Here is a 16,691-nt window from a genome sequence, read left to right as displayed (position 1 = left end):
TCTACTTGTTTTCTTGATTGTAAAATTCCTCCTAACCAACAAATCACTGGTTATAAATAAGCACCCTGTGCTATGGCCTGTTGCATAGGTAGCTACGAAGTTCTGTATCCCATTTCCAAATGATTGCCTTAGTCATTCCCTAGGGAATAAGAGATCATGGTATAAAAGGTGATTGATCCTGTTAACTGATCTTGCAGCAGGTAAAAAACTGATACCACAGGTCCAGTTTCAGGAGCTGACAGGAGGGTTTAGGGATGCTCCAAAGAGGGGCTTCTTCGCTACTTGTTTCACAGTGCCACAATCCTTTCTGTCACACTTGAATCGGTTCGTTTTTAGGCTTCATTATTTACTGTACTACTTTTTAAATAAAAGTATCAGCATTTGTGAGATTTTGGTTTTGAAGAATAGAGGAAGAAGGGAAATGCCAGAAACACATGAGTGTCCAGGCATTGACTTACCACTGAGAAACTTATCCTTAGAAAATAATTTAATAGAAAAACTAAAAACTGGGAGTACATTATCCACAATACTATTAAAAAGCAGAAAATAATACACATGTCCAATTAGATCTCCCTGAAAAATATGTTCTACCCCTGAAAAATAGTTAAGACTCTCTAGACAGATGAAAAACACAAACTAATGAAAGAAGCAAGACTCAGACTTGTCTAGAAACTATAATTACAGCTATGTAAACACAGACACTGGCCATGCTTTGGTTTATTTTTATTTTGAAAAATTATTGTGATGCTGAGGATAGGATTAGGCTGATTGACAGAGACCAACTAGGACCCACATTGAGATGGGAATTTTTGAAATCTACCCAAATAGGGGTTCTTCCTGGTGGCACAAGAGGTTAAGTCTCAGCACTATGAAGCTCTCCACTGCAGCCTGGTTTTATCGCCAGCCAGGTTGCTGATCCACATGGCACAGCAGACCTCTCCTGTCTCGTCTGCTGTTCCCCTTAGCAGTGTGTTTCATCTGCCTGTTCTTCTCCCCACTCTGTCTCTGGTGAATCCTCTCATCTCCTGCACCTCTGGCCTACACCCCAGTTCTTGTGTGCATAAATAAATATTTTAAAAATCAGACTTATAATAAAAATCCAGATTTTCAAATACTCTGTTAAATCAATGACCCATTAGTCTGTGTAAATAGCTACTTCTGTTTCGACAAAAACACCTTGTCACTTTGCTGACTTGTTACCTAAATACCACCCCAAGACATTGAAGTTTCTGACCCTGGCGAGTGAGCAATGACTCAGCTAAGGAATGAAATGTCTAAAATGAAGTAAACGCAATGTAGTAGATATTGTTGGCTGAAATAGTGAGCTTAGTAATTAGTGGTAATTAGACAAAGATTTTGTTAGCTAGTCAGTGTGAGGCCTGGAAAGCAGGAATACCCAGCCAGATTTGACTTTGATAGAACCGCCCCACTATTCACAAGCTTAAATGAGATTCTGTACTTTAGAAAAAGGCAATCGCCATTTTCTTACATCAAACAGTATAGTGATTGGACAAAGATTTCTGATTTCCAACTGTATCTTTTGAAGCATAAACTCTAGGATTTTGACTCAGGTGTTGCTGTGTCTCTACAGCAAAAGAGGCAAAACATCAGGGTAGTTAAACTCTATCCCACTGGGCCCTCCCTGGTGGGGCAACAGGTTAAAGAGCAGCACAGTGAAGCTGTCCACAGCCACTTAAGCATGAGTTCAATCCCAGGCCAGGGAGATGACCCAACATGGTGCAGCAGACCTCTCCTGACCCACCCACTGCTCCCCTCAGCAATGTGTTTCAACATATCTGCCTGTTCTGCTCCCACTCTGTCTCTGGTGAATCCTCTCACACTGCACCTCTAGCCTGTACCCAAGTTCTTCTCTAGCCTGTACCCAAGTTCTTGTATGCATAAATAAATAAATCTTTAAAAAATAAATAAAATGATCTGTTTATAAAAAAATTAACTCTACACTACCTCTGCTTACAAGAGTCTTGTGTTGATCTTTCTGTAACTGCCTCTGGTCAGTAAAAGATGTGGAGAAGTTGATTTCATTTTCTCAAACACATGGACTTCTTTTTTTTTTTTTTGTATGACTTTTCATAGAAAAGGGCCAGTCAATTCTGACTCTAGTCTGTGCATAGACTTTCAGCTTCTTTCCAGTCTGTCAGAACAAAGAAAGGGGTCCCCAAATGTACTTTCAGTTCTTTATGTAGTTGTGAAGATAAATCACTAAGACATCCTGATGAGATAGGGGTTGTTTAGTAAAAAAAAGCAAGATGAAGAACCATAGGATACCATTTCTGTAAACAGTAAATTATGTATTGCAATAGATACACTTGAATGGAAACTATGAAGTAATTATTCTTTTTTTATTGCTTTGTGCCTAGAACAGTATGTGCACACACTGAATTACTGTTGAATTTTGTTGAGTACATAGGCATAGGTGTATAAGAGGATGGATACACAGTAAGTGTCAAGGTGCGAGATGGTGGTTCATTTTTTTGGTGTAGTTTTACTCTTATAAAGTATATAATAGTCCATTACTAGAAGAATTTTTTTTAATTAAAGGTAACCCAGTATAAAATACAATAGGTGATCCATTCAGTATTCAACATTAGTCTCAGCTGAAACCATTCAGAGAAAAATGAATGAGACTAAAGTTCAATTTATGGGCAACAAAAAACTAACTCAAAATATTTAACCATCAACTCAGTATAAATCAACAGGTTGGTGAGTCAGCTAAAGAAATGAGGAAGTGAAGTGATGTATTGGGGCTCCATCTACAAGCAGTCTTCCCTGGTTGGTATCATATCTTCGTATAGATTTCAAATATGTATCTACAAGTTCATGAAGGCATGTGTACAATGTATGAGGAGGTGCCTCCCTTGATAAATTCTTTAAAAAGGAGAAGACACAGAGCAGCAAGGGCAAAGAAAAGAGCTTTAAGGTCAGTGTCTAGAGATCTGACATTTCCCTTCAAAGAATAGGCCTGGCTCAACTAGTCAGGTTCGGAGGCATCAAGGTCAGACTGATATGGGTGGAGTCAGAGGTGTTCAGAGCCTAGGAGTACACCACAGACGATGCCGGTGCTGTTTGGAAGTGGGTCATCTCACACCGGGCTAAACTACCATTAAATTGTCTTCAGTCTCAAGGTTTGTAGTCAAGAAACTGTTGTTGCTCCTAGGATGTTCGGAGCTGTCCCAGAAAGCAAGAGCAAAGACAAATGTGGGCTACCTATGCGATGGAAGATGCTCGAATGGCTCCAACGATTTCAATAGTGTGTCAGGCTGAAAGCAAAGTCGTCTGTCCACCACTAGGGCAGTGTATGAGCCCGTTTCAGTGTGACACCTGGACTGCCTGGACGCCCGCGGGACAGGGAGCCGGCCGTGCCGAGCTCTCTCCGGGCCCTGGGGCTGCTCGGCGGGTTTCACCACACCGTAATTCTCGCCCACGCCAAGCTCAAGCGCTCTTTTTGTAAGACTTCTAGCCACCGCGCTGTGAAGTGGGACATGCCAGCATCCCAGCTGGGGATTCCGATGGCGGGTCGCGACCCTGCTCCAGCACTTCCGCCCGAACTCGGGCTGGACGCTAGCGTCGCGTGTGACGTCACCGGACCGCCGGAAGTCTAGCGCGCCTCCGGGGCGCCGGCGCAGTGCTGGTGGCAGTTGACTGATGTCTAGGGTAAGGCGAGCTCCCTGATAAAGCTCCCTCCGCAGAGCTCCCGGCTACCCAGGCTGATCGAGGATGTTCGTTTCCCTGCCCGGCCGCCCCTCCCCTTTGTGTGTGGGGCTATACTCCCATCTCCACCCCTCCCGAGGCCCCGGCACCCTCTGTGTCTCCTCCAAACTTGCTCCCCTCCTTCCCGTGGGTCCGGACAGGTACACATACCTGGACCCTCCTAATAGTCGGGGAAGCCCTGATATCAAGTCGCCAGCATGGACACCTCAGGGTTAGGAATAGACATCGGAACCCAAAGCTCTCGGCGTGTTTCTTCCTTACTAGCCGATTCTCTCTAGAAAATAGGACTTTTCATCCCCGTGGACTTAGCATCTCCTCCACCCCCATTTTCTGTCGCTCGCCTACGGTATTCTGCCTCTAGCCTACTGTGTGAGTTTTATGTGGAGTTGTGTGAGTTTTATGTGGAGTTGATCTGCACAGCCAGAGCCATCTCATGGGTGAACCCTGTCCTCTGCGGCTTTGGGTACTGTACACCTTTTGTGCCGGGCGCGCACTCCAGCATGAGAGAAGATGCCGTTTGAATTCTCCGTGAAGGTTAGGAAGAGAAATCCCAGCTCTGCGGGCTGACTAATTATCCAAACAAGAGAAGTGTGTAGGCTGGGAACCTCGAATCACCTCATGAGAATTGCTGCTCTTTGTTTCCTCTGTTATAGCTCTTGAATAGTTTCTGGTTTAGTTATCTCTGTTGGAATTCCAGCCCAGAGTCATTTTTGTAAAGGCCCAAAGTAACCATTTCCAGTTTCTTAACACAGACCTGTGCTTTCACTTGCAGGTTTCCGTGGGTGACCCTTAACACAGACCTGTGTTTTCACGCGCAGGTTTCCGTGGGTGACCCTTAATGATTGTTACTTCCTGGAGGGACGCTTCATAAGACAGGTTGCCTGATTCTGGGCGTGGGCCCCTGATTGCTTTTGCTTGTTACAATAGTATTGTCATCAGATTCTTTTGGGTACTTTCTGTATCTGTGTGAATACTTATATATAAGAAATGAATACTTGTGCAGGAAGGGGGAGGGAAGGAACATGCATTTTGCATATTTACCACTTTATTTTGGAATTTACAGGCAGTTTATGCTCCCAAGCCAAGCACAGGTGAAGGAGAGATTGCTCAGGACCGACTGGGAAGTCTCATGGAGCTGCAGTGTGCTCTTGCTTGCCAATGAATTCTGTTTTGGAGCTATTTGTGTAGTTGATGTCTGAGAATATCACCGTGGAATAAATTTCCCTATAGTAGTAGTCACACTGTTTCTGTTACTTTGTAGCCCCAGGATGGACTTTCTGGTTCTCTTCCTGTTTTACCTGGCTTTGTTGCTGATTGGTGTTGTTATGATCTGCTTCTGCCCAGAAATCCATTATGTGAAGGGCCTGGTCAGGGGAAGAACACAGGTAATGACAATGCTCAGAGACTGGGGGATTTTAAACACCTCCAGTCTAAAAGGTCACCCACTTTCTAACAAGAAAAAGGAGATGCCATTTTATTCATTTGTTCATTTGTTTTTTCATTTATAGCAGTTATGGTACAGGCACCTAAGCTATTGTGGATTGGGTACCAGACCCCCACAGTAGAGTAAATATCACAAAGAGTGAGTCATACAAGTTTTTGGTTTCCCAGTGCATGTAGAAGTTTATGCTGTCCTATAGCCTATGAAGTGTTCAGCAATGTACATGTTTTAGTTAAATATACCACAAAGACACAAAGTGAGCCCTTGCTGGAAAAATGGCTTCCACAGACTTATTTAATGCAGCCCTGCATTAAATATTAATGCAGCCCTGCATTAAATAAGATATTGTAGAAAACAATATCTGCAAAGTGCAGTAATGCAAAGCCTAGTAAAGTGAGGTATGCCTGTGTATTCGAGAATCTTTTTTTCTGTGTGTGTATGGGGGGGTGAGGGGTTTTATTATTCTTGAGAGTAATCTTGTGATGATGCTTTGGGAGAAGATGCATTCTTAGTTTTAGCTATTTTGTCTCTGGATTTGATGCCTACCTTTGGGCATGGAAGTGAGTACTATCTGCCCGGAGGGAGCACATGGGTGCAGCTGGGGGACATGTGAGCAGAAAGGTCGGCATTGAGCAACCCATACTTTTTCAGGGATCAACATGAGCAAAATTGGGGTGAGCAGCTCTTGGGAAAGAGATGACTAAGGAGGGACTGGGGCTAGTGATCTGCAGAAGGACTCTGGAACCCAGAATGAACTCAAGAGAGGGAAAGGTGTGGCATTAACATTCACATTACCTGCCCATCCCTGCTACTCACCTCCCTTTGACTGAAGACCTTGACTTGGGGGCCAAGGAGAGGCTCCTGAGGGAAGCCCTCCTCTCTTTTCTCTCTTAAATCTCTTCTTGGGCCACATGCAGAAACACAGTATCACCAATGTTACCAACTGAACATGTAGCATCTAATTTGTTTCAGAGTAGGGAAATGTGAAATGAAACTGAGTCTTTTTTTTCCTTGTTTCAGATATTTTCCTGTATAGTTTCAGAATGCGTTCAGCGAGCCATCCTAGAACTGCTTCATTACCTCTTCCATACACGGTAGCTCTATCTCAACATTTAAATATTACCTCCTTTTCTGTCAGATTGTTCTTTGTTGTCCTCTGGCTTCAGATACCTCCTGTGGTTTCCTGCATGGTATCGGGAAGAAAGCTAGAAAGGATTAAGCTGGGTTCAAAAACCTCTACTCAGATATAATCTGCATTAATGTCTGATATCTTGTATTTTTAAATATGTGTGTTGTTTTTTTTTAAAGATTTATTTATTTGTGCATACAGAGCTGGGGTGCAGGCCAGAGGCTCAGGGGCGGTGAGAGGCTTCACCAGAGACAGAGTGGGGAGCAGAGCAGGCAGATTTACGAAGTACACTGCTGAGGGGAGCAGCGGGCGGGTCAGGAGAGGTCTGCCGCGCCAAGTGGTCACCTCCGGGGCAGGCGGGAATTGAACTCATGCGGAAGTGGTTTTAGCTTCTCAGTGCTGTGCTTTAACCCGCTGCGCCACCAGGGAGGGCCAATATGTGTGTGTTTTTATATAGAAATATCAAAAGAGTGGGGAAATACTGACATTACTTCTGTAAAGGAAAGCCAGTTGGCCCTTGAACCACATGGGTTTGAGCTGTGTGGGTCGACTTATATGTGGACTTTTTTCTCTTCATGAGTCCTGCATTCTCTGATTCAGCTAACCACAGGTATTGATTGGTTGAACCTGAGGCTGTGGAACCCACAGATATGTAGGATGAAGAATGTGTAAAGGACTTTTGAGTGGTGTGGGGGTGTGCCTGGGGGAGCAGGAGTGGTTCTGAAGCTAATCCTGCATAGTACCAAGGGATGAGTGTAGTTAAGTTTTGGAGTCAAAAGTTTAAGTGGATTTAACTGTTCAGTGGTCAGTGCCCCTAACATCAGAGTTGTTCAGGAAGCAGCTGTATATTCTGACACAATACAGAGACCTCAATTCTCAGCAAAGACGGTAACAATAATAATAATAATAATAATAATAATAATAATAGGTACCACTTATTGAATATTTATTATGTGCTAGGTGCTATGCAAAATGTTTCACATAGTTTGTTGTGTTATTCTCCCTCCAAATCCTTTCCTTAGTATTCTGTAATTTCTTCATGGTGAAGCCTCCAGGAGTGAGCCATGTGCCTCTTTCCTTTCAGAAACCGCATCTTCATCTTCTTGCACCTCATCTTGCAAGGGATGATCTATACTGAATATACCTGGGAAATATTTGGTTACTGTCAAGAGCTGGAGTTCTCCTTGAATTACCTTATTCTGCCCTATATGCTGCTGGTTGTAAACCTGGCCTTTTTCACATTAACTTGTGTCAGCAACCCTGGTAAGTGGAGGCTCTTAGTATAAAGACTAGTGACAACTCAACTGGCATCCTTCCTGACAGTGCTGCAAACAATGCTGATTCTACTAAGGACTTTGCAAGGAATTGCTGTGTATATTCTCATCATCTTTTAGTTTGAGTGTTAAAACATTTGTATAGGAGTTTCTTGAGTTTGAGTTTTTTTTTTTTTTTGGCTTATGTTTTCACTTACTTGTGTTATGTATACAGCTTGTGGTGTGTATAACATTGTTTCTTTTGCATTATGCCTGATGTGTGGTCCATTTTTGTAAGTGATCTGTGTGTGCTTGAAAAAATTTACAAAATGAATTATTTAAAAATATCTATTAAGTGTGACAGTTTGGGTTGTGCTGTTGGTTGTGTTGTGTTGCTCAACTCTGATTTTTGTCCTTACTTATTTCAGGAACCATAACAAAGGCAAACGAATTACTGTTTCTCCAAGTGTATGCATTTGATGAAGTGATGTTCCCAGTGAACAGGAGCTGCCCCACTTGTGAACTAAGGAAACCAGCGCGGTCCAAGCACTGCAGTGAGTGAGCTCTGGCTGCTCCAGGTCACCCTTGCTCCTCAGGCACGTGGGCTTAGGTGGAGGGAGTGCTACAGCAGTCAAAAGGCAGGAGGGCTGATAATGGCTGTCGGATGACTGGAGGTGAGGGCAGCCCTCAGCCCTGGCATGCCACCCTTCATGGCCACACGGCAGGGCATGCTGCCCAAGAGTGTTTCAGCGGCATGTTGTGTTTGCCTGCCCTGAGTGGCCAAGATTCTAGATTAATGTTGTCCAGCAATAAAGACAGTATGAGACATGTATGTGGTTTTAATTTTTCTAGTAGCCACATTACAAAAATAAAAAGAAATAGGCAAAATTAATTTTAGTCATATTTTATTAAGCATACTAAAATAATATTTTAACGTAATCATTATAAAAAATCGTTTTGTGTGATAGTTTATGTTTTCTTTTTCAAGCTAAGTCTTTGAAATCTGGTATTTTTTTATATTTACAGTATAGCTCAATTAAAACACTTAATTGGAAATCCTTTTTTTAAAAGATTTGTTTTTATTTATTTTATGTATACAAGAACTGGGGTACAGGCCAGAGGTGCAGGGGGGTGAGAGAATTCACAGAGACAGAGTGGAGAGCAGAACAGGCGGATCAACTGCTGAGGGGAGCATCTGGCGGGACAGGAGAGGTCTGCTGCACCAAGTGGGTCACCTCCCTGGTCAGGGATTGAACTCATGCTGCAGTGGATGGTGACAGCTGAGACTTTAACCCCTGTGTCACCAGGGAGGCCTTCACTGAAAATCTTTAATTTGTATTTAGATTTCATAAAATTTACAGTGGAAAGAGTAGATTCACATACCTGAACTGTTGGGTTCTTAGAAGAAGTTTAACAATAACTGAATCAGATACCAAAATTCATTCTTTAATATCCACATCCACATTATCATAATTGTTCGTCTGTATTAGAACTGATTTGACTTTGAAGCAAAGATGTCTGTTTTAAAATTATTTCTGCCCAAGTTATGTAAATTCACCAACTCATGTGTCATGTCATTATTATTCATATTGAGTCAAAGGAGCATAGCATAAATTGAAAACAACTGGACACTTAACTATTAACTATTTTCTCAGATTTCGTTTGTAGCTACATTTCAAGTGCTCAATGCCTGCATGTGGCTAGTAGCTACTGTGTTGGGTACTGCAGTTCTCAAAACTTGATGACAGACGCTGCCAGTCCCAGCAGTCCATGCGTAGAGATCTCTTGGGTGTGCAGAGATCTCTGTGGGTGTGCCTGTTGTCATCGCCTCCGGAAGCATCAACCAAGGGTTGTAACTCCTCATTTCTGTGCAGGCGTGTGTGACCGCTGTGTGCACCGATTTGACCATCACTGCATTTGGGTGAACAACTGTATTGGAGCCTGGAATGCGAGGTATTTCCTTATCTACCTCATGACTCTGACGGCCTCAGCTGCCTCCATAGCCGCTGTGAGCACTGTGTTTCTGGTGCACTTGGTGGTAGTGTCGGATTTGTACTCAAAGACTTACATTGATGACCTGGGACGCGCCCAAGTTATTGACTTCGCCTTTCTTATTCAGGTAATGAGTTATTCAGGCAGGTGTCTGTGACCTGTATGACTTCAGGTTTCCAAACTGAAATAAGGACATTTGTTTTCTCAGGAAGAATATGAAATTATTCCTTTTTAAAAATTAATATATAATTTAAAAATTAATGTATAATTCACATGATAAAATTCACCCTTTTAAAATTTATGATTTGTGGTTTTGGTATGTGATACAGTCATTACCACCTTCAGGGTATCTCATCACCCCCAAAAAGAAGCTTATACCTACTAGCAATATTCCCCACTCCCTTCTCCAGATCCTGTCAGCCACTAATCCACTACTGTTGTACATTCCCACCAGCAGAGTGTGAAGGCTCCAGAGCTCCAATTTCTTTTTTATTTTATTTTATTTTGGCATAGAAGAACTGGATGTAGGCCAGAGGTGTGGGGTGGGGGTGGTTGTCAGAGGATTCACCAGAGACAGAATGGGCTGCAAAACAGGCAGATCTACTGTTATGAAATGCACAGCTGAGGGGAGCAGCAGGCGTGACAGGAGAGATGTGCTGGGCCATGTGGGTCACTCCCTGGCCAGGATCAAACTTAGGCTGCAGCCGTGATAGTGCCGAGACTTAATCCGTAGGCCACCAGGGAGGCCCCCTTGGCTCATTTTCTCTGCATGACTTCATTAGCACTTTAAGTCCTTGTGATCATACTAATGGTAGAAAGTTGTGACCTCACTATGGTTTGCTTTGGATTGCCCGCTTTTCACATGTTTGTTGGCTACCTGTGTATCTTTTTGGAGAAGGTTTAGAGAAGGGTTTAAGTTGGGTTAGTTGTTGGGTTAGTTGTCTTTTGTTCTTGTGCTTTTTATTTATTTTGGACACTTGAACCTTGTTAACATATAATTTGCAAATATTTTCTTCTATTCTGTGGGCTGTCTTTTCACTTTTTTGATAGTTTTCTCTAAAACATGGATGTTTTTACTTTTGATGCTTGATTTCATTTTTCTTTTGTTGTTTATGCTTTGGTATTACAGCTAAGATACCACTGCCAAGATCATAAAGATTTACACTTATGTTTTCTTCTAAGTTCCTTTCATAGTTCTAATTCTTATATTTAGGTTCATGATCCACTTTTTGTTGATTTTTGTATATGGTGTGAGAGAGGGTTCCAATTTTATTTTTGGTATGTGGATATCCAGTTGTCCCAGCACCTTTTGTTGAAAAGACTGTTCTTTTCTTGTGTTGGGACCCTTGTTGAAAATTAGTTGACCAAAATATAGGATTGAAGTTATTCTTTTGAAAACTCATTTGATTGCTAAAAGAAGTCTTTTTCTTTTATGTGAAACAATGTGTGACCATTTTTTTAGGCTGCCTAAATTACCTAGAATGTTTTGCTTTGTTAACAAAGAAAATAAAATGCCGTGAGCAAGTGAGATGTATTTCATGAATTTCAGGTAGGTTCAGTATTAGTAAATTAACTAATAGTTCAAGCCATATTGTTAAATATATGGAAAAATGACATGGTTATTTCTCTAGATTCTAAAAAGACTCACAAAATTCATCTCCATTCCATGATAAAAACAATCAAAAGTAGGAATTGAATGTATTATCTCAAGATGATAAAGTACACGCACACACATACACATGCACGCACACACACACCTTAAAGCCAGTGCCTCTTGTAAAACTCTTTATTTTTACTAGTAATGAATTTGTTGTGTACTGGAGATTACAAAGAAATGCATAGGAATCCCATGTATCCATGGGCCTTTCCTTGCCATGCCAGCATCCTGTCCAACCACAGCACAATGCCAAAACCAGGGAACTTTGGCATAGGCCAGAGAGCTGATTCAGAGTTTACCAGTTACATACATGTTTGTGTGTGTGGATAGCGCTGTGCAGTCTGTCACATGTGTAGCCTTGCAAAACCTCCGCTACACTCAGTGTGCTCTGTTGTCCGTTACCATATGCCTACCTCTTCCCTGCATCCCTAATGCCTGGCCACCCTGACCTATTCTCCATCTCTGTCATGATGTTCTGTTATAATTATTACATAAATGGAATCACAGTCCATATGTTTTTTAAAAAAGATTTATTTATTTATGCACACAGAACTGGGGTATAGGCCAGAGGTGCAGGGATGGTGAGAGGATTCATCAGAGACCAAGTGGGGAGCAGAACATGCAGTTCGACAAAGGACACTGCTGAGGGGAGCAGCGGGTGGGTCTGCTGCACCATGTGGGTCACCTCTGGGGCTGGGGATTGAACTCACACTGAAGCAGCTGCAGCTAGCTTACAGTGCTGTGCCCTAACCTGTTGCGCCACCAGGGAAGGCCAGTCTGTGTGTTTTTGAGGTTTTTTTTCCACTCAGCATAGTTTCCTTGAGATCTGTCCAAGTTGTTGCATGAACCAGTTCATTTGTCTGGTTGCTGATCCATGATGTGGATGGTCCGCAGTGGGTTTGACCGCTTACCTGTTGAAGAGCATTTGGGTAGTTTCCAGTTTTGGGATATTACAAATGAAGCTACCATGAGATTTCATTTACACGTTCCTGTATGGGACTAAGTCTTCAATCTGGTTGTTCAGTTGTATGATAGTTTCATTTAGGTTCTGTGTAGGATTGCTGTATTATTTTCCAGAGCATTTGTGCCATTTTATATTCCCCACTAGTGCTGTGGAGTGACAAGTTTTTTTTTCATTCTTCCCAGCTTTTAATGTAACCACAATTTCACAATAAGTATGTAGTGAGAACTTGTTACGTTAACCTTGAGTGGTTTTTAAGTTCTCCAATTATGAAATTGGAGAAATTCAAATATACCAAAAAGTTAAAAGTCTAACAGAGTGATTACCCATAAACCTGCCACTTAGATTTAAAACTTGTTAATAATAAATCTTTAAAAAAATAAAATGAAATACAACTGTTTTTATTTTCATCTGTTTTCCTTATATGTATATATAATTTTCATTATTATTAGAAATAAGTTGGAGGCGGGCCCTCCCTTGTGGCGCAGCGGGTTGGAGCGCTGCACTGTCAACCTAAGCCAAGCTGTGGCTGCGTCAGTGTGAGTTTGATCCCTGCCCCAACATGATCCACGGGGCATGGCAGACCTCTGCTGTCTCACCCGCTGCTCCCCTCAGCAGTGTCCTTTGTCAGTCTTTGTCAATCTGCCTGCCCACTCTATCTCTGGTGAAGCTGCTCACTGCCCCTGCACCTCTGACCTGTACCCCAGTTCTGTATGCATAAATAAATAACTTTAAAAAAGAAAAAAGTTGCATCTTGTTGCTTCACCCCTTAATATTATGAGTGTGTATCTTTTAAGAGCTTTGCTGTTCTCATACTCAAGCACAATTCTATTTTCCTGCTTAAAAACACAACAATAAATCTGGGTCCATATTTAAATTTCTCCACCATTCCAAATATACAGCTCTGTTTGTTCCTTGAACTAGAATCTGCTTTATAATTAATATATTACATTTGAATATTAGGACTTTTTAGTGTAAAAAACTTAAATCTAAAATAATACTCCACTTTTTTTTTTATAACACTGACATTCTAGTTGTCTTTCAGAATGTCTCATGTTCTAGGTTTGTCTTTTAATTATGTCACCTAATTTTTTTTTTTACTCCTTTACATTAATGTAAACTAGAATTTAAATCTAGAGATGATTAGATTCAGGTTATATGTCTTTGGTAAAATGTTCCTTATTAGGCAGTGATGTGTATTACTGTGCCCCGCCAGGTGGAGCCAGGGCCAGGGAAGCCCAGGTTGATACACCAGTTAATCTGATCAGTGTGGGAAGGAAAGAAATGACCAGAGCATTTTGCTTTTATATCCTTTCTTTAGACAAGGAAGAACTGAGAAGGAAAAAAGTTTGGGTTTGTGGATGAGTCATTCTTTAGAATTATAGTCTAGAATGAACAGTCTGTGTATGCAGCCCTACACTCCCTGTCTCTGAGAGTAAGGCTGCTTTCTGCCCTTCATTTCTGGGGTGGGGGGGTATTTTTTCATATGGGAATCCACCTCTTGCTTGCAAGGACAAAGATGTTTTACAGTGTGCTTTTTTACAAGGTTATTTCTTAAATAACTTGAGTTCAAAGTAAATATGCCAAGGTGACCCATTTGGGGGCAGCCTCCTCTGAACCCCATCATGACCACCAGCTCTCTCCCTTGGTAAAATGCATTTTCCCTTGGCAGTGGGTAATCTATACATGTGGTTTTGTTTATACTTAGGACTGTTTAGATAGGTCCCAAAAATAGAACTGTTGGGTGAAAGATTAACATTTATGTCATTTGATATTAATATATAGTATCAAGTTGCTTCTTAAGCCTTGTACTTAGAGGAATAAGCCAGTGTTTGTTTTACTGCATCAGAGCTGGTACCGCTGCTTCCAGGGTTGGGAGGTGCTTCTAATTTGATTGGAAAATATGACATATCCTTTTAAAAGATTGTGTTTCTTTCATTACTTGTGGCTACCTTCCTTGCAGATGTTGATCAGTGATTTGTATATCTTTTGTGGATCGCATCCTCTGTTTACTTATTGATAATAACTTGTGATCTGAAGTCTTTATAGAGTCAGTAGTGTTTCATTCTGATATTTTTCTGTTTGCGTCTCTTTTGATACTCTTTATCAAATCTCTTCAGTTAGAAAATTTCCTTCAAGAGGGAGATAAATGTCTTCTAACATCTGACTTTCTCCTGACTTTCAAAAATATTGAACTCTATCTAAAATTTTCATTTTGTAAACAAAAATAAATTACATAAAAAATCTTTAAAAATTCAAGCAGTCTAGAAGTATTCAAAGTGAAAAATGGGGCTCGGGCAGCAGGGGGAATGAGTGAAACTGGTCTGAGGGAACAAACTTCCAGTTGGATGCCAAATGGTGACTATAGTTACACAGCACTATTCTGTATATTTGTAAGTGGCTAAGAGAATCGATCTTAAATGCATCACCACCAAATTAAAATTGTGTGAGGTGATGGATACGTTAGCTTTCTTGTGATCATTTCAAAATATGTCAAATGATTACATTATATACCTTAAAATTTCACAATGTTATATGTCAGTTATGTCTCAATAATGCTCAAGGTTTAGAACATCTTGAAAAAAGTAAAGTGAAAACTGGGAGTTAAACCCTTCCTTTCCCAACATGCTCCTCCCCCAAGGCAACCACTTTTGTAATTTGGTGTTATCTCACCAGGCTTTTTTCCTTGTTTTACTTAAATGGCTGTGTACCTTTACAAAAGCAGCTTTGTTTTGTTTTTACACAAATAGGATCCCATTAGGATCCTTGCTTCTTGTCTTTCTCTTTTTCCAAATTGGTACAGAGAAACTGACCTCTAACTCCTTATTACCCCATAATATGGTGTGGAAAGACATTTAACTTGTTCCTTGGGGAAGGGGTGGTTGAAACCAGCCCTATAGTGAAAACCCTTAACATCTATATCTGTGGTTATAGTATTTTAAAAGGGAAATTGAGCTTTTCTATTCATCAGGGACTTAATTTTGATGCATGCATGAGCTAGGGCCTATGTTTATTTTTTCCTGAATATCCTTCCCCTGTCCTCCCTCATACACACTTCATTTATGCCGAATTAGACCCTTGTACATATCAGAGTTTCTTGTTGGTGGTGCTGTATATGGTTGGGTCAGTGGGTCAGTGTGTGAGTCAGGTGTGTATGGAGGTGGGCAAGTTGCAGTAGTAGCTCTGATGTGTTTATGCACAGGAAGGCCTGGTGTGTGCTGATGCTCATCCGCGTCACAGCCCGCTAACTAATGTACTGTTTCTTTTGTCTCCAGTACCTGTTCCTGACCTTTCCAAGGATTGTCTTCATGTTGGGCTTTGTCATAATACTCAGCTTCCTCCTGGGGGGCTACCTGTGCTTTTCTTTGTACTTGGCTGCCACCAACCAGACCACTAATGAGTGGTGCAGAGGTCAGACCTGGCCCCCACCAGCAAAGTCACATGTCTACCGGAACATTTACTCCCATGGATTTTGGAGCAACCTTGGAGAGATCTTTCTACCTGCTACAGCATATTATGATAGGAAGAAGAAATAAGAATGGAAAGAGTATTACTGCCTTTTAAATGTTGTATACATTTATTTATACATGTGGATATTTTCTAAGCATTTGTTTTATTTAGTTTTTCTGGGCTTCGTTGTGTGTTTATGAATTGGCCTCCAGGGGTTAAGGATGGGAGAGGGAAAATTTGATGGGTATGGGGCCAGCTTTTGTGGTAGAAATCCCCCTTGCCCATCTTCAGCACATTGGAAACGAGTGTTTCTGAATTCCTGATGCCTGTGAGATCACAGAGGACGCCTTAGTTGCTTCCCACCACTTCTCTCTCTCTGGACTAGGCTTCTCCACACCGGTAACCTATGGCTGTCCCTTGATGTGCAGGAGAGTATCACTACTCACACCTGTGCCTGGCTGCACCCTCTCCGATGCCCTTCCCTCCTCTCTGTCCCATCTCTCCCAGGGAATCCCTTGACTTATTTTTCATCTCCTTAATCATAATCAGCATCCTTACCCTGACTGGCTCTTGGCTGACAAAGTACATTTCTCTAACTGTGGCCTCCTCCCTGCCTGCCACTGGCCTCTTAGGGTCAAATTCAAGCTTTTTCTGGCATGTTTAAAAATTCTAAAACTATACTCCCTCAACCAGGCCTTCCCCTCCCCAACCCCAGCTAATTCCCTGTAGAGATGAGTGCCAAAGACACTCATAGCAGGTGCTGAGGACTTCCAGCAGGCTAGGCGACATGGGGGGACTGGGAACTAGGGACCCTAGGAACAGGAATAGGTGGGTAGACATGTATTGCAGTATATGAGTGCAGCACAGATGTAATCTATTTGATGAATTGTGGGGCCTAACTCAGGGCCCAGCACCAACCTTTCCACTGGTAGAAAAACAAGGTGAAATCAAATAGTGGAGACTTTTAACACTACACGAAGGAAGCCGGGAGAACTCAAGAGTCCTGCGGGAGGTGGGGGCGCACACCACCCACTGAGCGCTCACAGGTGGGTTTGGCACCCCTGGGCGCTCAGGTCCGG

At 41.9% G+C, this 16,691-nt stretch overlaps 1 protein-coding gene across 3 annotated transcripts; it reads left to right on the top strand.

Moving 5' to 3' along the window:
- Nucleotides 1–3,620: 3,620 nt before the first annotated feature.
- Nucleotides 3,621–15,757, top strand: ZDHHC4 (zinc finger, DHHC-type containing 4). Of its 3 annotated transcripts, XM_012731757.1 has the most exons (7): nt 3,621–3,672; nt 4,991–5,114; nt 6,191–6,264; nt 7,384–7,562; nt 7,981–8,106; nt 9,427–9,671; nt 15,438–15,757. In XM_012731757.1, exons 2-7 carry the CDS (start codon nt 4,998–5,000, stop codon nt 15,696–15,698), a joined length of 1,002 nt encoding a protein of 333 aa, XP_012587211.1. In that variant the 5' UTR covers nt 3,621–3,672; nt 4,991–4,997; the 3' UTR covers nt 15,699–15,757. The 3 variants fall into 3 exon arrangements, with proteins under 3 accessions (XP_012587211.1, XP_012587212.1, XP_004691988.1); XM_012731758.1 differs by lacking the exon at nt 4,991–5,114 and having other exon boundaries at nt 3,627–3,672; XM_004691931.2 differs by lacking the exon at nt 3,621–3,672 and having other exon boundaries at nt 4,895–5,114.
- Nucleotides 15,758–16,691: the final 934 nt, after the last annotated feature.

Source organism: Condylura cristata, unplaced genomic scaffold (genome assembly GCF_000260355.1).
Source record: "Condylura cristata isolate star-nosed mole 26May11 unplaced genomic scaffold, ConCri1.0 scaffold00032, whole genome shotgun sequence".
Lineage (NCBI taxonomy): Eukaryota > Metazoa > Chordata > Mammalia > Eulipotyphla > Talpidae > Condylura > Condylura cristata.
The sequence above is the reverse complement of the archived record's forward strand: the minus strand, read 5'-3'. Positions and strand labels throughout refer to the sequence as shown.